The following is a 22,500-nucleotide window of genomic DNA, read 5'->3' on the forward strand; positions in this document are numbered from 1 at the left end:
AGTCTGTCTCACTCTAGCTCTCACACAGGCACACAAACACATGGCTGTGTCCCATGACATCATGGTATTGTTGTGCTACTGGCTGAGGCCAGCAGATCTGTGAACCTGGCTCTTCATTGTCCTTGTGTCCATTATTACAGCAGTCTCACACACACACACACACACACACACACACACACACACACACACACACACACACAGTCTGGACAGTCTCATTTACAGTAACCCAGGTGACCGTCAATGATGTTGTTGTCATTTGATGTAGGATCAAAACCCACATTTTTGGGTTAGGGTCTGCTTTCTGCTTTCTAGTAATCCATGAAAAAAAAAGACAAATTGGGAGTGGAATCCCACCTCCCTGCTTTAAATGAATAACTAATAAAAGAAGTGAAGGGCCAAATCAGGCCACATACTGTCATGCTTGGACCAAGGTGATCCATTATTAACAGCTGGTGGGAAAATTTACAAAAACAAATCTGATAAGGTTTGAAGCAACTGTGTGTTCCAAAATCAGAAACATTACCACCAATGCATGCACAATGAAAAAAACATTTATTTTGATTTCCACGCACAATAGTGGAAAGATTTGTAGTTGATCTGTGGCTCTCCACCTCGCCCCGCAGGAAACCCACTATCTCCACAGAGCACACACTTCCTGTCTGCTTCCTGCTTCCTGAGAGGGAGGGGGGAAAAATAATGCTGTGTTCAGTCTGCTCTTAAGAATCTCCACCAAACAGACTACTTCAAACTACAACAGACTGGCAGTCTGTTGGCAAAAGTTGTCAAATGTTCTGCACAAACTGTCGGCCGACTCTCATGCGTTAGAGGAAATCAGATGACATGACTCTCCACACCAGGAGGCGGCAGTAGTCTGCGGCGCTGGTCTGTAGGAGCCTGCCAGTGTTGCGTTAGGTCTGCTTATTAAAAGCGACTTTGGGCTTGTTTTCCAGTAAAGTCGCTTGTAAATAATTGCGGGTTGCTTTTGTTTGGGCTGTAGTGTAGTTGCTTATTTGGGCTTTCTTTCGATTCTTTTTGAAAATAGCTGATGTAATAGGGCTCAAGTGGTAAAACTGTCCGCTTCTTTTGGGCTTGTTTTCATAGTCGTTTTCACCTCCGGGCTCTAGCTGTCGGACCCGACCGAGCATGTTCAGTCGGCGTTCAACGCTATCCTACAAGTCCCGACCAGACAGCACGGCAACATCTACAACAGATTTTTGGCAGCAGACGCTTTCCGCAGCTGACGTCGGCGCGGTGGAGAGTTGCCTTTAGGCTAAGACCAATGACCATTACATTTCACACCACTGATCTGGGAATAGTGCCTCTAGTAGTATCCTCTGCTCCCTGACAAATCAAAATAGGCTTACATTGTCACAGCATGACACAGGAAAATCACCACATGCACTGTTGTCTGTTGTTGATCATTCTAAATTATGGAATTATAACCATAATCTGATGAACAACTACAAATGAGTGCTAAATTAAAACCAAATGACAGTTGCATGTATATAATAATGAATGTAGCACTTCACCCATTTCCACCCTTATTTTCATATAATTGGTTCTCACAGATGCTCATTATAATATGGCACCGCCACCATTTCCATCCTTCTGGATCTCAATGGTGGGCTATGGACAATTCAGAAACCTGCCTACCAACAATGACATCATCGATTGGGATTCCAAGCTAATAGAAACTATAGCCTCTCTCTTCCTGAAATGTTAGCATGCTGAAATTGAAGCCATTGTTCTTGAATTAATTAATTAATTGTTTGAAATTACCAAACCTGCCTACAGATGATATCACTGGTAGGCAGGTTTCTTAACTGTCCACAGCCCTCCTCTGAGACACAGACCGAGTAGACCAAAACGGTTCCATCTTATAAAGTGCATTAGCGAAGAACATTGTATGAAGATGGGTTGGCTTTAAGTTAAGATACGGTCTGTAATCTGCATGGACTGTGGAGTGTGGATTGTCACTTAAATGTACAGCTTTGTTTATTCAAACATACCAGGATGCCAGTAACTTGCAGGTACATGAATCACAAAAGTATTTGCATTATTATGTTATCTCCCAGGAGGGATCATTCATGTGGTCAGGCTATTGTAATTTGACATAGCTTCCCAAAGTCAAGTGACCCAGTCACAATGGGAATCTAAGAGCTGTGAAGAAAGGAAGTGGGAACCAGCAGAAAAGAAAGGATGTAGATTTAAGTGAACCAAATACCATCACACAGGAGAAGACCACAAACAGTGATGTGGTCTCTTAACAGCCACATGATCAGAAGTCAGTTATAGTGTTTGAAATGACAAGCATAGCTGAGGGACCACAGACTAGTCCAGTGCCATGCTTCAGGCCCCTTGTATTTTTGGGATCAGTCCATCTAGGATTTTCCCCTGTCCGGCTGACCCAACAAGGATGGATCGATGAAGAACTAGACAGAAAAATGCAGCTGGTGCCCATTTTTTAAGGTTTAATCTCCTTCCCTCATTCTATTCAGTCTGTTTCTGAAACTAACCCTAAAGGGGAAAAGGAGCAAATATAACAAACGCCTTTGGTCAGCAGTACTGACTGAGTACAAGTCGAGTAGCTTCAAAACTTTTATGTAACGTCAATTAAACACACAGTTCAAGCTGTGGTACTAAAGGTTCACCTGATGAAAATGTCCATGGGATTAAAACAGCAATTTGCATAGGCTACATCATTAGTTTCTAGAGCTGTTAACGAATATTCCATATAAAAAAAAGAAGGTTTGACAATAAAAATTAAGATTCAAATACATTTAAAAATCTGCCTTGCGAGTTAGTGAGACTCTGGGCACCTGTAACTTTACACAGCAGCTGGTCTCTGAGCACTGAGCAAGCAGCTTCAAGTCAAACTTATCGTACACTCCGAATGCAAGCCAATCTACACGACCGAAACGCGTTGTGGGCTTGTAGATTGGCCGTGTTTGCCATGGGACACCATCGTGCAACGAAGCATAATTCTGGTACACCATTCCTCCATTGCTGTAAACAGACTCAACGCAACTCAGCACCAACCACGGCCGGCACATAGAGGGAAAGAAAGACTTCTGCGGTCTTTGAATTAAGTTTTACTGCAGACAATACATTTTATATACATTTTATATAATTCAAATGTCATTTTTGACCATTTTTAAACATGGCCAAAGCTTCATACTCATGTATATATGCATTGTCCTTTTAAGTGGACCTGAGTTGCTGTTGTTTTGGGAACATGTGTGCATGAATACGTATTGGGTTGAATTGTAAAGGTGTATGTCCAAAAAAAAGGGCCAGGTGACAATTTAACAAAAACAACATGATGGGTGTTCATTTTACATGGTGTATAAAGCTTCCGACTTGGACTTGTTTGTGCTGGGATGCCCACTGTCCACATGACCAGAGAACCCCAAGCCTGTGTTGTAATTAGACTAGATCCCAGTGGGGTCTTAATAGACTCAGATTAAAAAGCTTGGAAACCTGTTCCTCTGTCTAATTAGCCATCCATGACTAATCTAATCACCCTAATGACCCCCACACTACCCACTACAAAAATCAGACAGCAACTGCAAGCTTTAACATCACGATAAATCACAGTTGTATCCAAATCGAGCACCATCAACATTCAGCATTTCAGCCACCATGACACTTGACGCATTACAGCTGAACAGACACTTGTGCTTACACACAACATGTGGCGGGAGGCATGCGATAATCCGACAGACCTTTTCTCCGACTACGTGGCATCCGCGTGCGGTTAAGGTTAGGGTGCGGGTTTGGTTCGGGTCTAGTATTGAAACGTCGGAGCGCTGCGCTGTCGGAGGAATGCGCTGTCGGACTAACATACTGCACGGCTAGGGTCCACCAGCTGACATAATGGGGATGGGTGTGGTGCTGGCTGCTAGGATCGGGAATGCCTGGTGCTTTCATTAGACCATGCAAAAACTAATGGCTAAAACACTGTGGTGAATGAACGCTCCTTGCGCATAAAGAGTTGAGAGAGACTTGTGTGGACTGGACAAAATGAAGGACCTTTTGTTTTTAATGGCGCACAAAACAAGGGGCTGCCTGGCAGTTGGTTGGTTGGCTGGCTGGCTCCACGCCTGAGGAATTAATCGGCTCAAGGAGGAGGGACGGGGACCCCCATCACAGGAGAGGGTCGACGGGGGTCTCCTTCACTCCGCCTTGAGCCCCCCACCCCCGCCCCTGAGAGTACTCCATCCCTGACCAAGGAGGAGAAGGGGTGTGGGGGTAGGGGCCAGGCAGAGAGGGCCCGCCTAAAAACACTGCTGTTGACTTGAGGAACAGCACACACTCACACACGGCATGAAGCATTTCCCACCAACACATACTCACAGTCATAAATCTCCGCCGTCAATCACGGACGGAATGCACCTGTTACAACAACACACCAGGGTGAAAATGGCGAGGGAGCATTCCCAGCCAAATTGTGGAATATACTGGCGATGCACGTATACAACACATAACGCTGCTTTCATAAGATATAACGAGCAGTGGCTTTTTTTTACGAGACACTCACTCCGTTCTAGTTAACAGTTAACAACAACTTCAGTCATGTATGTTATAACACAACGGGGTTTGCGGACAGGGACTAGTTTCTCAGGCCCTGCTCCCAAACCAAGGCTAATGTTGCCATGTCGGCTTATTAAGAGCGACGTTGGGCTTCTTTTTCTGTAATGTTGCTTATTAGTAGTTGCAGGTTGCGTTTTTGGGGGGGCTGGTTTCACCTAACGTGTACTTGCTTATTTAGGCTTGCTTCCAAATGTTTTAATTATTTTCTAAACCAGGTTCTCAAATAACTTCATAAATGTTTTGTACCAGAGAGCATTTTGTGTTTTTGGAATGTTTCAAAAATATTCGAAATATTCCACATTTTATTTCAAGAGTTTTTGAAAATAGTAGATAGATCTACAAGCTCACATCGGCTATTTTCAAATATCCGATTTCAAATGGCCTAGTTGCTTCTTTTGGGCTTGTTTTCCTAGACCTGGTTGCTTATTTCTCTCTCAAAATATGGCAACACTGACCAAGGCCAGTGTCTATCTGTCCACACAGTCACACACTCATCTCCAATCTGACAACACGAACCAACATGGGTGGAGATTTTCACTCGCAGGGACACTGACATTGCGTTTATCACAGCGGTGTATTTGTGGTACATTTACAGCCTTTGGTAAAGAGCTGGCTGCTAGTGCTTTAGCTCCAAGCTAACGTTAAATGAGCCGTGGTCTTGGTTGGTCAGCCATTGTACGATGCACTTGCTCCTCCAGCCTGCTATCCCGTCCAGTTACCTGGAGTAACATGGACAACTGGGAAATGGAGTAGCGGTAGCCCCCCCCTCCATTTATTCTTATTAATCCGCCCTGCATATTAAACTGGACATTGGTGTGTTACCCAAATAACTATGGTCCTGAGGGTATGCTATTTCCCACGGCTTTACAATGAATTCCTACTATTTCTCCCTCTGAACGTTTCCATTCTGCTCTACAGGTATGGAGCTAGCTACCCCGGCTAGCCTGTCGACCATAGGTCAGTTTACTAGTTCAACTAGCCGTCAAGTTATGGCGTAATATATATATAAGTTATATATATTCTCCACAATGCAGTTGCACAGTCAGAGCGTCAAGCCAGCCAGCCGGCTGGCCCGGGCCGGGGCCAGACAGCCATCAGCCACCGGGCCGGGCCCCCGCCAGCCTCTTCTTTGACTGGGGCCAGGGGAGTATAGAAGCCCCGGTCCCCGGGCCGGCAGGGTCCGGGTCACGGTGTGCCGCAGCACAGGGGCGCGGCCTGCACCTCTCGGTACAGTCCGCGGGTCTCACGTACCTCCGTGGGCTGGCTGATCTCGAACAGGTCGAGCCGGTTGGCGTTCCAGTGGTTAATGATGTCGGCGAGTTTCCGCCTCTCCTCCTCCCTGCTCCCCGCTGACATGCTGGGAAAATCCTCAATGGTTTTCCGCCTCGGTGTAGAAAAAAAAGATCCCCCTCTCCTCTCCCTCCAGAATTATAAGGTCTTTGTACGTCCAAAGAAAAAGGCCAGACGGCATAAAAACGCGTTCAAGTGCCGTTAGGTTGGCTTTTCTTCCGAGCGGTGTGTCGGTGTTTTTGTGTGGGTTTGTCTGTCACCACCGCTCCCTGTGTGTATGGAGTCAGTGGAGCTGGTTCTCCTGTAGCTGGGCTCCAGTGTTGCCAGGTTTTGCGAGAAAACAAGCCCAAAAGAAGCGACTAGGCTACTACGGCTATTTGAAAATAGCCAGATCTGCTCTTTTCAACAAACAAAAAATAAAAACCAGTCATTTTGGAAATTGTTTTGAAAATTTTACAAACACAAATCTGGTACGGGCCGGGGATCCCTGGCAAAATATTTGCAGATGGGGGGTCCGGACTCCGCTTGGACAAATACCTGTTAATTTGGGGGTCCTTGACGTGAAAATGCTTGAGAACCACTGGTTTAAACAACTTTAGGAAGCAAGCCCCAAATAAGCAACCACACTTTTAGAAACAAGCCCAAAAAAACGCAACCCGCAACTACCAATATTTACAAGCAACTTTACAGAAAAACATGCCCAAAGTCGCTTATAATAAGCGGACATGGCAACACTGCTTCGCTCCCCTCTTCTGTGTGTGTGTTTCCGCGTTCCCATCGCCTCGCTCCTCTCTGTCTGTCGCACTCCCGGCCTCAGGTTACAACGAAATTGGTGACTTACCGAATTAATGACATGATTGTTATAAATAATTCATGACGTCCCATCTCGATGTCCATATTATATTGTTTTATGGGACGTTATTGACCGTTATTTAGCATGCCTATTGATGTGTTTAAAACACATTTGCTGTAAACCTGTGCAGTTTAATATATATATATGAATCACGTTAAAACTGAAAATGAATTCAATATTTTGTGTCACATGGCAATGCAATGGGATTTTACGCCAATTGTTACCTACCCTAATGTTAAACGCGTCACCGTTTCCCACACTTTTACTACAACATCACCACTGACTACACCCTCAGACACCAACCAAGTCTTCTAACAGCGACCTCTGGAGTCACAGTATTCAATGGGTCACCGAGGTACGTGTACCTTTAAAACGCGCATTCACGGCTTCGACAATTCAATGTGCACGAGCAGACCGGTAAAGTGCCCCATGTTAACGGTTTCACGTCAGGACAAATACAATTTATGACCCGTCTCAAAATGCTCTCAGGCTACAAGTGCTTACTGTAATAACCTGCTTAAATTATGACTTAATAACACGTTCGTGACTTTTTATCTTGATGAATAAGGTTCTAACAAAGCTAATTCCTTCGGACATTTATTAATTTAATCATAGGGCTAACACACAAACATAACATTTAACAAAAGTATGTGTTAGTGCGTGCGCGTGCGTGGTGTGTATCTGTGTATCTGTATATGTATTGTAATGTATATGTAATAATGTGTGTGTGTGTGTGTGTGTGTGTGTGTGTGTGTGTGTGTGTGTGTGTGTGTGTGTGTGTGTGTGTGTGTGTGTGTGTGTGTGTGTGTGTGTGTGCGTGCGTGCGTGCGCGTGCGTGTGCGTGTGTGTGTGTGGGCTATATATATAGATACATACAGTCTATGAGTCTATGATAGATACATACACACGCGCGCACACGCACGCACGCACGCACGCACGCACGCACACACACACACACACACACACAGTATATTATTTAATTAGATAGATAGATAGATAGATAGATAGATAGATAGATAGATAGATAGATAGATGGTGTTGCTGTAGAATGATTCCACACATAAGTCCACACCAATGCAACTACTTGTAACTTTACTCTGTGCAACTCCTTGCAACTGTTATCCCCAAATGGCACAGGTTTGCAACTGGTTCAGTCCAGACCGCTGCAATTTTTTGCAAATGGTTGCAAGTTGCGACTATAGTTGCATTGTTATGGACTGGGCTTTAGACAGGACGATTTTGCTGTGTTATACTTGCAATGCCTTCATCTATAACACAACATGAGATACTGTACAAACTTTTTAACTATAAGTCTCAAAACGTCTATACTTCATTGACCATGGTCCCCCGGGGTTCTGTACTTGGCCCCCTCCTTTTTCCTTCTATACCAAACCTCTTCAGTGAAAATTGCCGATCTGCAAGCCCACTGTTACATTGTGACGTGTTGTGAGCTTGTAGATCTGCTGTAGCCTATTTTTGCAGAATGTTTGCTATTATGACATGCCCAGAATAGGCCCAGAATAGGGACGCTAGGGTTCAAGTAGTTCATCTAATTCTAAATCTATCCTACTATAACTGTTTAATGTTTTGTAGCTCCAAAGTATACTTCTTGCATGTATCTTGCATTACTTCCTGAAGGCACAATGTGATGGGATATGTTCTATTATACAACATGTGTCCTGTTTTTTATCTTTTCCACGGAAACTGCAGGAATCTGGTGGGCTTTCTTTAATTACATAGTGTGTGTGTGTATGTGTGTGTGTATGTGTGTGTGTGTGTGTGTGTGTGTGTGTGTGTGTGTGTGTGTGTGTGTGTGTGTGTGTGTGTGTGTGTGTGTGTGTGTGTGTGTGTGTGTGTGTGTGTGTGTGTGTGTGTGTGTGCGTGCGTGCGTGCGTGCGTGCGTGCGTGCGTGCGCGCGCGCACGCGCATGTGCGCGTGTGTGTGCGTGTGTGCGTGTGTGTGCGCGTGCCTACGTGTGTGCATGCATGCGTGCGCACGTGTTAGGACTGTGGAGGTGCGCAAATGTGCATGCATTCCTACAAGTCGTAGCTCCCATAACACTCGGACATCGGAGTCAAAGACACATACAAATTTGTGCATCTAAGCACACATTTGGTTGTATCTAAGAACATGCAGCCTTTGGGGCAGGCAGGCTATGGTGGATGTACTGTACAAGCTTCCCTCACCCTGCTGCATGCACATGTGTGTGTGTGTGTGTGTGTGTGTGTGTGTGTGTGTGTGTGTGTGTGTGTGTGTGTGTGTGTGTGTGTGTGTGTGTGTGTGTCTGTGTGTGTGCAGCACTGTGTACCCATGTAGTTCATTCATGATTTCCTAGAAGCGTGCCATGTGAGATGGATGGACGGCCATGGGGCACACTCAGTCAGAAGAGATCATGGTAGACCTAGACCTGACTAAGCCAGCTATGTGCAGTGAGAGGAGAGGGCAACAGACAAGACAGGATGGAGCCAGGAACCGGAGAGTGATGCTGGACATGACTGTCAACCAATTGTCCAGTGGGGACACATATAGACAGGAAGTTATATTATATAAATGTATAATATAATTAATTAAATATTTGTAACATCATATACATTTGACAGTCAGGCAAACAGAGAATCAGACAGGGATGTGGTAAGGGTGACACAAAAACAGGGAATGGAGACAGACAGAGAGAGAGAGAGAGAGAGAGAGAGAGAGAGAGAGAGAGAGAGAGAGAGAGAGAGAGAGAGAGAGAGAGAGAGGGAGAGAGAGAGAGAGAGAGAGTGAGAGAGTTGAAGTGAAGGAGACAGTTCCAGAGACAGGGTCAGAGATATAAATAGGTAGGCAGATGACCCCACCGTAGTTCTAAGTGAACCTGGCTGTCCAGATGAAAAATATTGCCTACAGTAGAGATAAATCAGTCCAACAAGAGGGACACAGACAGGGCAGGGTAAGGAGACAGGAAGACAAAAGAAGTAGATAAGACAGCAGGGACAGACAGACAGAGACACACAGAGGCTTCCTTCAGTGGTAGAACCTGGATTCTGGAACTCTCAAATGAAAAGGGTGGTAAAGTGAAATCCCTCAACACCAATAACAACAGAAAAAAAGGATTGCGTATTTGCTTCATACCAGACATGGAATGTAAACACACCCCTGTTCAATAGAGAGGAATAGTGTAGCATTGATCTCTAGGACTAGATGATAGGAGAGACATTTCACAGCTGTAGCTATAGAAATGGTGACGGCGTGATGGCAATCATATTCAAGGGTGGCAATCATATTCAGGGGTGACTGCCCTTTGCTGTCGCAGTCGGAGCCCTTAGACTACAGCATTATCCTCCCTATCAGATCTGCTCCCACCGTTGAATCCTTGAAGTACAGGCTCAAGACTCTCTTTTATTCACTAGCATTTGAATCCCACTGATATGGTAGATTTTTTAATGGTTTATTTTTCTTTTATTACTGATTATCTGTTTGTGTCTTTGAGTTGTATGTCTCGCTTATGTTGTTGAGTTGTTTTAAATGTGCCTTATAAATAAATACATTTGGAATCCGGGCAATACGTGGTCACAGTTCACAAGTTTGAGAATCTTCATATGAGATCAAATAAGGAATAGACAATATACAGCAACAGGAGTTATGGGGTTATATGTGACTATGAAAAAGTCTGTGGCCACACAATGCATATATTATTATCATTACATGAATCTGGCATGTTTTCTCTTGATGGTTAGCTGCAAACATATGTGGCTGTGACAATGCACACATGAATCCAGCATGGTTTCACTTGATGGTCTTTTATAGAAAGGTGCATACAGTTTGTGAATCACACTGAGACCTGGAGATCAGAGATGGTGTCTGTTTACATGGGTGTTAAATCTTCTACTGACATCCCCTCACTGTATGTTCACGCCTTCCATGGAATTGCAATTAACACATAAAGCTATTTTCACCCTTCTCCCATCTCTCCTCTGTCCATCTCTCTCTTCCTCTTGTTCTCTCTCTCCTTTGTCTGCAAATCCCTCTGCCTCTGTTATCTCTTCACCTCTTCATCCTTCTCCATCCATCAGTCTCTCCCGCTCTCCCCACACCTCTCTTTTCATCCCTCTATTTTCCTCGTTATCGTGTGTGGCCGCATTTCACACAGCAGCAGATGTTTCCTGTGTCGGTATGTGGGAGATGGCCGTTGTTCGGAATATGAGCAGGGTTTGATTTGTAAACAAAACACAGCGGGGTACAGTTTATTAACCACTTAATCCATATATACTTTGTTATACAAATAGCAAAAATACCTGATCGCTCACAATGTGTCGCATGACACCTCGTGAGCCAATCAATCTGTCAATGTGCTATTCTTTGCTTTTTTTAAATTATAGGATTTATTTTGAAAATAAATTGATAGGGACACTAGGATTAATGTTAACATACACCTTAAATTAAATTCTTAAATTGCGATTATATATTATATCAAACATGCAATGAAACATAAATATCAAACATATCAGACAGTCAAGAACATAGAAGAGGGGATATCAAAAGCAGTGGCATGGATTCAACATATAAAAAAAGTTCCCAGCAGAAATGTGTTGAAGTTGCATGAAAGGCAACACTGATTTAAAATTTGCTTGTATGATGGATTTGAATGCAGTAAGAAAGTTGTCCCACATTTATAATTGTTCAGTTGACTCTTCTTTACTGCATGTACTTGTGCTGATGTTAACATCACAGAAAAGTGTGTTGCCACTTTCCTAGGGGCTGATGTTTTCTCAATTAGTGCAGATGAAGCCAGATACAGTGGCAGGCACAACAATTCCCTAGAGAGGCTGTCAGCGCTGAGATGAATGTCACATTAGACAAGTGGAAGTTGGCTGTGACCTAGGTTAAGTTAGGGACTGTCCTCCCACTAAAAACAAATTATACATACACAGGCACACATGCAGTACACTGACACTCATATATTTACCCACACATGCATGCACATTATGCACAAATATACCTGTACATAGGATGCATACACAAACATACTGTATCCAGACTGCCTGGCAGATGCTTGTACACACACACACACACACACACACACACACACACACACACACACACACACACACACACACACACACACACACACACACACACACACACACACACACACACACACACACACACACACACACACACACACACACACACACACACACACACACACACACACGCACACACACACACACACATGTATATATTCGAAAAGATTCAAATTTTGTGTCTATTTACTATTCCAGCATTCCAAGGTTTACTCCACTCACCTACCACTAGATTAGGTCAATTTAAGGTCTATTTATTCACACTCACATGGCAGTTACTGAAATAAGTGAATATTTACAGTGTCGAAGAATCAAAAAGAGAGGATAAACACAGTCTGCTCATGAATGAACAAATCAATAACCTAAAACGAAAATGATTTTAACAGTTTAAAGAGTACATTATACCTGCCATTTAAAATACTTGTGCTACTTCTCATTAGCTGTATTATTATTTCGCCTCTGGTGAGGGGCAGCCAGTTTCTGAAGGGGGAATCCGGAAAACCCATGGCAAAATCCCTACAAAATGAGTTCTGTGTTGGCTAGTGGAGTGCAAAAAAATTAATTGCAAAGACATTTCAACTCCAGAGCTGGAACAAAGTAAAATCATTAGTATAATCATTTATCTCCAAAGAGTGTGGGCCTACCCTTATGGGTCCCTTTGGTTCCATTTGTGCACTCTTCAGAGTTGAATTAACACTGAGGATTTGTCCCAAGTCCCACTGTCTACTAAACTCAAAGCCATTACATTAATATCGGTCTCAGCTCCATTGTAATCAAAGGAGAGGATAAAGATTATGCTGGTGTGAAGAGGAGCTATAGGTTCAGGTCAGACAAGGTCAGTTTCCAGTCTCAGATAAAGAATAGAAACTGGATTATTTTCCTGCCACGGTTGAAGCATCTATGACAGGGAGCTGTGTTGACCTGCAAACCTGTAGGTCCAACATACACCACCAGAATCAACTCCTCTTTTAGCTCATTCTCTCTCTCTCTCTCTCTCTCTCTCTCTCTCTCTCTCTCTCTCTCTCTCTCTCTCTCTCTCTCTCTCTCTCTCTCTTTTACTTTTCTCTCTCCCTCTCTTTCTACACTGCTTTAACCACTCGCTCTCCCCCTCTCCCTGTCTCTCAGTATTAGTATCTAACTCTCAGCTGTTCTCTTGTGCACCCAAAGCGTTTTATCTCTTGTCAGCCCTCCCTTCCTCTTCCCTCTGTCCTGATCCATCCATTTAATTAGCTGTCATCTACACAGTACCATAGGCTGGTACGTTGTTTACCACCTCATTCCCAGGTGATTTCTCGCTCTGATTCCCCTTTTCTGTCTCCCTTTCTCTCAATTCAGTACAATTCTAGGGCCTTTATTGGCATGGGAAACATATGTTTAGATTGCCAAAGCAAGTGTGAAATAAAAAAAAAGAAAAGTAGGAAATATATAATATGTACAAAATTAAAGTTACTAGACCGCCTACTCGAGGGCCACGTAAGTCGGCAACAATGCAAGTCGGGAATGAACGTTCAACCCGTTTTTGCAAAACCCATTGTACTTGCACTGTTGTCAGAGTAGTGTCTGAGTGGTCTCGCACACTGTTTTCACTTAAAAACATTTATTTAATGAGGGAAAACGTTACGGTCAACTGACCTTCATCAGGTTCTGCTGCTGGAAAAAAGGTATATAAACAAAGGTAACTTAATATATATTTTTAAATGGCAGAAGTTATCTACTCTGTTTGTTGGTGCAGTAGTTATGTATGTAGCGAGAGCAGCACAGTACAGATGGAGCAGGAATACACATATGGCCAACAGCATTTATGGCCGTTGTATTTCGTTGAATGTCATTTTCCTGTCACAACAGCCCACAAATCTCGCTGCTGAGCTGTGTTTGTACATTGCTGTACTTCCCCCAGCTGATCTGAGAGTTTCTTTCAAATTATTTTTGGGTGTTTATAATCTGTGAGAAATATGTGTGATCTCAGATGTCTTGGTACAGTTGACAGGTAGTTAAGTGCAGCTTGCCTTGTGTGAAGAGGGTGCAAAGTATGTCTTCTCTTGGGAGCCACTTCTGAGAGAGGTGCTGCGTCTCTCTCTCTCTCTCTCTCTCTCTCTCTCTCTCTCTCTCTCTCTCTCTCTCTCTCTATGTCTCTCTCTGCTCAACAGTAATATTAATACTGGCTCTACAGAGTATGGATTTGATGATTAAAATGGTGGCCGTTTGACCATGGGGACAATAAATTCAATGCCCTTTAGATGACAGTACTGTATGTGCAAGCACACACACACGCACACGCACACACACACACACACACACACACACACACACACACACACACACACACACACACACACACACACACACACACACACACACACACACACACACACACACAGATATGATATATGAAGGGGAGTGGCTTGCGGTCAAGCAGATCTCTTGCTCAAGGAAACATGATGAAATACAGAGGCAAGAGGTTAGCTCTCATTCAGCCAAGAAGCTCATTGACACAAATAAATATCTCTGGTATGTAAAGAATATGAGAGGAAATAGAATTGCAGCAGTGAATTACACCCACCAGTGTGTCTTATATTACATGTGTGGGCTCATGAAGTAATAGCTTGACTTGTGACTCATTACACACTCTGAGGAGTCTACAGTGGTATGTGACATGATTGCATTATTTGACCTCAAAGGAGGAATCCACCAAAATGAAGAATTCACATAATTCTTGCAAACTTGGACAATTTAACCGGGAGCTGGTAATGCAAGCAACTGTACCCTTACTAGAGAATGATTTTAACAATAGACAATTTTAGAATGACACATTTTTGCACTTGGCAAGACCATTTGTAGCGGAAGTGTGGGCCGATACAAAAATGGTCCCCCCACCTTGGAAGTTACAGATACGTCCCTGTGTGTATTTACGGTGCATTATGGACCCTATCTTACCCCTTATGCCTAAACTTTTAACGCATTTTTAACTATTTTGAAAAACATTTTAAAATTGTTCAAAATATTGTGTCGATGTAGCTATTTTCACTATTTTAAAATGTTTTTCAAAATAGTCCAAAATGCCAAAACAGTTTAGGCATAAGGGGGTATGGTAAGATAGGGCCCTACATGTATTGTTCATTAATACATGTTGTCCCTCCCAAATAAACAAATTCATTAAATGAAAATTAAACTCAAACCGTCTGGCTTTATCTGTATGGAGTAAAAAGTGGGGTTGAAGGGCACAATCAGCACAACCGCAGGATGCAGGATGTGGCCTTGTGGCCTCTGACAGATACAGAAAGTGGTTTCCTGTAGTGGCTAGCACTTCTGCTTCATGAGTCATGACAACACCCCAGCAACCCACAGTCAAAGCGCTCTGTGATGCTTCATCAGAGGTTAATGTCAGGTAAAGTGTTGATTTTTTATCGTCAAACAGGCTTCAATTGAGCACACATTTTAACGTTTCAGCATTGTGCAACATGTCACACTGTCACAGTGTGTGTCAGAGTTGAGGACCCAAAAGCAGATGACAAAGTAGAATAGGTAAAATCCAGTCATTCATTAACCACATGAACCCTAGCATCCCTACTGGACATGTCATAATAGGCGAACATTCAGCGACAATGACACGTCAGTGACGCATTGTGAGCTTGTAGATCGGCTATTTTCAGCCAAGAGATTTTGTGTAGAGGGAAAAAATGAGGAGGCTATAAGTACACCTAAACTTATATAGATGTTATTATTATTATTATTATTATTATTATTACCTATGCTGCTGCATTGTCTGAAGGAAGCTGAACAAAAATACGTTTAACTCTTATGTACCTGTACTGTACGTAAGATGTACAGTAGCAATAAAAAACAACCTTGAACCTTGAAGAGAATATATTTCTTGCAGTAGAACATAATATGGGGGTGGTGTTGATGTGAGACCCCACTGGCCAATGAGGCGTCTTATGTCTTTGGTGGAGACATGTGTGTTAGGGTTACTGGGACTAGCTGGGATGAGATGGAATGGAATGTGGGAGTGGCTGGTATGAAGAGACAGAGAGACAGACCAAGACAGACAGACAGACAGACAGACACACAGACAGACAGAGGCTGTAGAACAAATTACAAGAGAAACCATTTCTGAAGAATTGGGGCCTGCTGCTGTAATCCCACATTACGTTTTTGTTTGAGAGGAAACAATTAAGATTGGACTTTTATGGACCTTTCTCTCTTTCTTTCTTTCTTTCTTTCTTTCTTTCTTTCTTTCTTTCTTTCTTCCTTTCTTTTTTTTGACAGCTGTTGTTAATTATATCACCATTATGACTATGGATATTCTCTAAAAGTGTGAAAAATCTATTTCACATTTCCGGTGGTCTTTAAATGACAAAAAGACAGTCCGACGTTGTGACAGTTTTTTGGCAGAGCCGTCTCCCATTTACATATTGGGTTTGAGAACGGCACTTCCGCATTCCTGGAGTGCGGAAGTGGCCCGGGACGGCACCGTTTGACGCTTGGTCACATTTGTCCCAAGAAGTCACGATATGCATTTTGGGGAGTGAGAGTGTGTTGTTTACGTAGATGGATGGCTTATTTGAACTTGAGGCACACAAGTTCACCTACCTACTCACACACACGCGCGCGCGCACGCACGCACGCACGCACGCACGCACGCACGCACGCACGCACGCACACACACACACACACACACACACACACACACACACACACACACACACACACACACACACACACACACACACACACACACACACACGGACAACCGCGAGAGACTGAGAGAGAGGGGGGTAGAGAGAGAGACTGAGAGAGGGTAAGAGAGAGAGAGAAGAAAGCGAGAGAGAGAGAGCGAGCGAGCGAGAGAGAGAGAGAGAAAGGAAACCAGCCATTCCTGACTTATTAGGTAGATTGTGACCTTAGATGGAGGAAGGAAGGTCTCCTACACTTTTCCTTCCTCTACTGTCTCCTCCCAATCAGTCACATCACCGTGTGTGTGTGTGTGTGTGTGTGTGTGTGTGTGTGTGTGTGTGTGTGTGTGTGTGTGTGTGTGTGTGTGTGTGTGTGTGTGTGCGTGCGTGCCTGCCTGCCTGCCTGCGTGCGTGCGTGCGTGCGTGTATGTGTGTGAGAGAGAGAGAGAGACAGGGTAAAGAAAGGCATAATACTATGGATGTGTGTGTGCGCGTGCCTACATAATTTTCCCCTTTTTTTAATAGTGCACATTTGCGCAATCATACGACGTGTAATACCCGAGTGGATCCGAGGAGACCCTCAGTGCTGATCAGGAAAGATAACCGTTAAGTGCAGCGTGATGATTAGGCTGACCTAGGATCAGAATACTGCAGATTAAAACAAGGCTGCCAGCTGCCAGAGTTCAGTGACTTGGGAGAATGCATCAAATTATACCTCCATGGGATCAAAGGTGTACACACCGTGCACGATCATGAATTCATTCTCCACATTGAGGTTAAAACAAGCAATATAATTTCATGAAATATCATGAAAATGGTCATGGGTCCATTAGGTTTCGTGTCTGTCATTTAAAGAAAATGTCAGAAACAATTTAGTCTCAAATTTCGACCTGTGAAGAGCTCTACTTGGAGGCCAGTCTTAGAGCTGTGTGGAACTCCATACTTAGGCAGAAACTCCATATTTGGGCAGAATTTGGTGTGACATACGGGGAGCATACAGACAATGCTGTTTTAGACGGCCCACTCCTATAGCAACTGTGGCGTCATCACAGTACTATAAAAATACGTGTAAGCCCATGCAGACTTTAGTTTGAGAGTTGTAAATAGCCACCTACCTGTCCAACACTGCCGCTGAAGGACATACGTTTATGTTTAAGTATTCTAGGTATTTAAGTAATGTAGAATGGCATGTGGTTTTGGGCAGAATGTCGGTACGGATGTGGAAATAAAGCACAGTGATGGGCGAATCCCCCAGGACAAAAAATGCGTCACAGTGGAGTTGAATGAGATTGAGAATGGAGAAGAGATTGACTCTGAGGATCTAAATCCAGGTGTGGCCCCAGACGAGGAGATTGTCCCCAGCCCAGAAACCCTACCGCTTCCCACTCCTGTTAAAATCAGTAGAATTGTAAGTAAATATCGTACGACAGCGCCATCAAAGAGTGAAAGACTGAAATCACAGGAGGCGCTTCCTAACTATGAGATCATGTACATGATCAAGGATTTCCAAGCCAAGCTAGACTACAAACCTCTGTCTAAAGCAGACATGATTGAGGAACACAAAATATGTGTTTGTGTGAGGAAGCGTCCACTGAATAAAAAGGAACTGACAATGAAGGAGCTGGATGTGATCACCATTCCCAGTAAAGATACGGTGATGGTTCACAAACCCAAACAGAAGGTGGACCTCACCCGATACCTGGAGAACCAGCCGTTCCGCCTCGATTACGCCTTCGATGCCTCCACAACCAATGAGATGGTGTACAGGTTCACAGCCAAGCCTCTGGTGGACACCATCTTTGAGAAGGGCATGGCTACCTGCTTCGCATACGGACAAACAGGAAGTGGGAAAACGCATACTATGGGTGGAGATTATTCTGGAAGGCACCAGGATTGTTCCAAAGGAATCTATGCATTAACTGCGCGGGATGTATTTCTCATGTTGACGAAACCCAGATATAAGAAGTTAGAACTACAGGTGTACGCAACCTTCTTTGAAATCTACAATGGGTATGTGTTAGACCTGTTGAATGGTAAAGCTAAGCTGAAGGTGTTGGAGGATGGTAAACAGCAAATTCTGGTGTCAGGACTAGAGGAGAAAGCAGTTAGATGTACGGAGGATGTTCTCAAACTCATCGACACAGGAAACAAATATAGAACATCGGGTCAGACATCGGCCAACGCCCGCTCTTCCAGGAGCCATGCTGTATTCCAGATCATTCTACGGAAGAAGGGGCAGTTGCACGGGAAGTTCTCGCTCATCGACCTGGCTGGGAATGAGAGAGGAGCTGACACGTCCGGCTCTGACCCCCAGACTCGCCAAGAGGGATCCGCAATTAACCAAAGTCTGCTGGCACTAAAGGAGTGCATAAGAGCTCTGGGACGCAACCAGCAACACACTCCCTTCAGGGCCAGCAAGCTCACTCAGGTCCTCAGAGACTCCTTCATTGGGAAGAACTCCCGTATGTGCATGATTGCAACAATATCTCCTGGTATGGCATCTTGTGAAAATACCCTCAACACACTACACTACGCTAACAGGGTGAAGGAGCTGAAAGTTGACTCCAAGAGGCCCGACCGCCATCAGCCCCAGCCCAAGGCTCAGCAGTCACTGTCCGTTGCAGCCATGGATCATCTAAAACTGAGGCAACTAGAGAATGACAATAACATTCTGAGAGAGAAGAATGCCAAACTTGAGAGTTTGCTCTCTGCGAGAGAGAAGGCCTGGAAAAAGGAAAAGGACCAGCTTCTGCTTCATTCAGCTGATGGCTGCTCAGATGGTCTTGATGAGCGCTAGGGGGGGAGCTGTTAGGGGTTCAGTGTCTTCGACATGTAGACGTAAGCAGACCGAGAAGAGAACCGGTGACCTCCAGACAGCCACTCCAGCCACTAAGCTACGGCCGCTTGTTTGGCATTCAATAAAACTAGACAGGTGCAAACTCCACCAGGAGGCACGTTGCACGTTTGTATGAACAGACATGGGGGGCAATGGGGGTAAGAGCTATGAGAATTTGTGTTGGCACAGGGGCAGCCTGTGAACACAAATCACCCCGGGAATTTGAATGACAGCGACCCCAAATCTGTCCAAATCAACATAAAAATTATTTTAAAAAAATGTAGCCAAACTGTGTCCACCAGCTGATTACCCAGTCTATGAAAGTAAACCAACCCAAAGGGAGAAGCAGGATAGGACAAGCCCTATATGTGTGTTGTGTTGCACACAACTGTCATACAGTTGACACAAATGTCATACAGTTGTGTGCAGGCTTATGAAATAAAATCATATTTTGACGGCACTTGCAGTTTTGGACTGTATGGCAGACAGCTGAGGACAAAAGATCACAAAGAATGTCTAAGTGACAGTAACAATTGAATCTTTTATCAACTTCATGTTAAAATGTCTTCTCCAGCTGACCATATTATGGTCCATGTGATATTATCACATGGACAAGTATAGTAAAATAATCATCCAAATGTAACCAGGGTCAATCAATCTACTTGGACTATACACAGTTTATAACATCCCCTCGCTGATAGTAGTGGCAGCCAACAGTCTATTCTCTGCCTTGTGTTTTGATGACAGTAGTGGACTTTAGGCTGACATTTAGCGAGTCGACTCCAACGAAGAGACACTGACAGCAGCTCCGATGTCGATTCAATGATGATAAAATGGAAAGAGGAAATGGACCTCTAAGCAATAAACATTGCTTACCAGTACTTTGGGATCCGGGGAATACAAATCCGGTCTCAGTAAAACTATTCAGTATAAAAGACGATCATAAAGAAAGGTAACTTCATACTAACTGGAACAGATGTATCAGTACACACAGATGATCACTCTGGATATCAATATAGTTACTCTTTCAGATAGGCTATACATTAATATCTACATGGTTTCTTTAACAGTCACACACTCACCTGGGGAATACAAGCCCGGTATATCTTGTTCCCCCCAGTGATCAACTTTATAACTGCATCATTACCTAGGATACTTTGCAGTATTAACAATGAAATACATTACATAATAAGTAAATAATACAAATACAAACTTAATTTCAGAGTTGTATATCAAATAAAGGTAAAATGACCAACAAAATGTAATTCTATATTACAAAATCTTGCTATTAGACATAGTAACTATAAAGCTCAAATTATTCAATTGAAAATAATATTTATTAACATTCCCAAATTGCATAAAAGAAAACAAATTCATAAAACTGTTTGTTTGAAACCTCAAGGAAATTCAGAATGAGTAAAAAGGTGTCACTCACACAGATGTATTAATTGTCAAGATACTCTTTAACAATTGGAGGCGTAGGAGAAACTAGCCAGTTAACAACACTGAGATAATGTGCCCGTATACACGTTTCTACATCCTCAAATATGAGGATAGTGATAACACTGGTCAAACACTTAGATTTTGATTCAAAATCATTGTAAAACTTTTTTTTTTCTTCTTTTTTTTGGGATTACGTGTTTGGATTAAACTACTTTGTCCCAGAGTTCGTTTGTGTGGAAAGGACTCAATGCCCATGTTGAAGCCACACATAAATAAATCAAGTACCTTTACCATGCGACCAGTTCTGGAGAGGAAACCATTTGGTTCAACAATGGTGGTTCTTCAGTGGTTCTTTGCGGTGGTTGGGGTGTTGTGTAGCACTGCTGCCATACAAAGAACATCTGACCATGTGTGGTTCTTTAGAGGTTCTCTACATGTTCTTTGGCTTAGTTTAGGCACCTCTAATGGTTCTACAGTATATATCACCATTTGACAAAGGTGCTATGTACAGTAGCTTTAAGATAGGTGCTAAATAGCATCCAAAAGAGCTTCCCCTATGATTATGAGCAAATAAGCCTGTTCCTTGGCCTGTTAGCAGCGTAAACAACAAATATTTTGTTGTAATACTAGGCAGGTGGCCTAGTAAATTGCAATATTTGCTGTGGACAGACACGCACACGCACACGCACACACACACACACACACACACACACACACACACACACACACACACACACACACACACACACACACACACACACACACACACACACACACACACACACAGGATGTATCATAATACCCTGCCATGTGCACTTAGGGTACAAATATACAGTACACGTGTCAGTATCTCTATTAATATTGGCATATTCCTGCTATGAGATGTATATACAAACTTATAAAGGATATTTCTAAATGGCAGATTACATTTAGAAATACAATTTCATCAGATGTATACGCACAAGGCCGGGTTGTTCGCTGTATTGTAATTATTATCTGATTTGTTAACTTTCATACCCTGACCTTAACCACAGTAAATCTATACCTAAACCTAACGATCTCTAACCTTATACCTAAACAATAGTTTTTAAACTTATAAAGTACCTGAACTTCACAAATCTCTAACCTCTAATCTAATACGTCAACAAACATTTTTATGATGGCTATGTCAGTCGGCCGGTCGGTCAGTCGGCCATCCGTCCAACACCTTGGTCTCAAACAACATATCTCAAAAAGTACGAGCTTAAGTTGACATGACATTTGCTGTGTGCACTTTCATGCTCCACAGAAGATGGCTCTTACTGATATTGGTGATCACAAGGCCACCATACGTCCAAAATTGCATACAAAATGTGAAATGGAACATTAAAAATTTTAAGCTGATAAATTATCTTTGGTATCCTGTCCAGAAAATGTATTTTTTATTTACCAAAGAGCTGGAGAGATGGGGAGTCTCCTGTTACACTCTTTAGCAATGATTACAGAATATAGAGCTTTAATGTTTTAACAAAACATATTACTTTCTTAGTGGTTAAAGCATTTGCTGTTGTGTTAATCCTTGAGTAAGTATACTGTATGCAGTATATACCCCCCCCCCCACGCTTAAATTCGGCACTAATAATAATCCTCTTTTTTTGACTGGGATACGGATACCAGTCCTACATTCAGACGTCCTGAGATTGACATCACTGGGCTACATTTTGATGATTGGGCCGATTGACAGCCAATAACATGCTTGCGAATTCCTTC

At 43.2% G+C, this 22,500-nt stretch overlaps 2 protein-coding genes across 7 annotated transcripts in view; one reads left to right on the forward strand and one right to left on the reverse strand.

Moving 5' to 3' along the window:
- afdna (afadin, adherens junction formation factor a) overlaps window positions 1-6,164 on the reverse strand; it is a 115,135-nt gene extending 108,971 nt beyond the window's left edge. For all 6 annotated transcript variants that reach the window (XM_084081672.1, XM_084081668.1, XM_084081669.1 and 3 more), the window contains exon 1: window positions 5,845-6,164. In XM_084081672.1, coding sequence (XP_083937798.1) covers window positions 5,845-5,949 — 105 coding nt within the window. In that variant the 5' untranslated portion in view covers window positions 5,950-6,164. The remainder of the gene's footprint in view (window positions 1-5,844) is intronic.
- An 11,491-nt stretch (window positions 6,165-17,655) lies between these two features.
- Window positions 17,656-19,269, forward strand: LOC311062920 (kinesin-like protein KIF2A; the record flags this gene model as incomplete). Its single annotated transcript, XM_084082139.1, has 1 exon — window positions 17,656-19,269. One exon carries the CDS (start codon window positions 17,656-17,658, stop codon window positions 19,267-19,269), a length of 1,614 nt encoding a protein of 537 aa, XP_083938265.1.
- Between the last annotated feature and the right edge of the window lie 3,231 nt (window positions 19,270-22,500).

This window comes from Gymnoscopelus microlampas (genome assembly GCF_963454915.1).
Source record: "Gymnoscopelus microlampas genome assembly, chromosome: 16".
Lineage (NCBI taxonomy): Eukaryota > Metazoa > Chordata > Actinopteri > Myctophiformes > Myctophidae > Gymnoscopelus > Gymnoscopelus microlampas.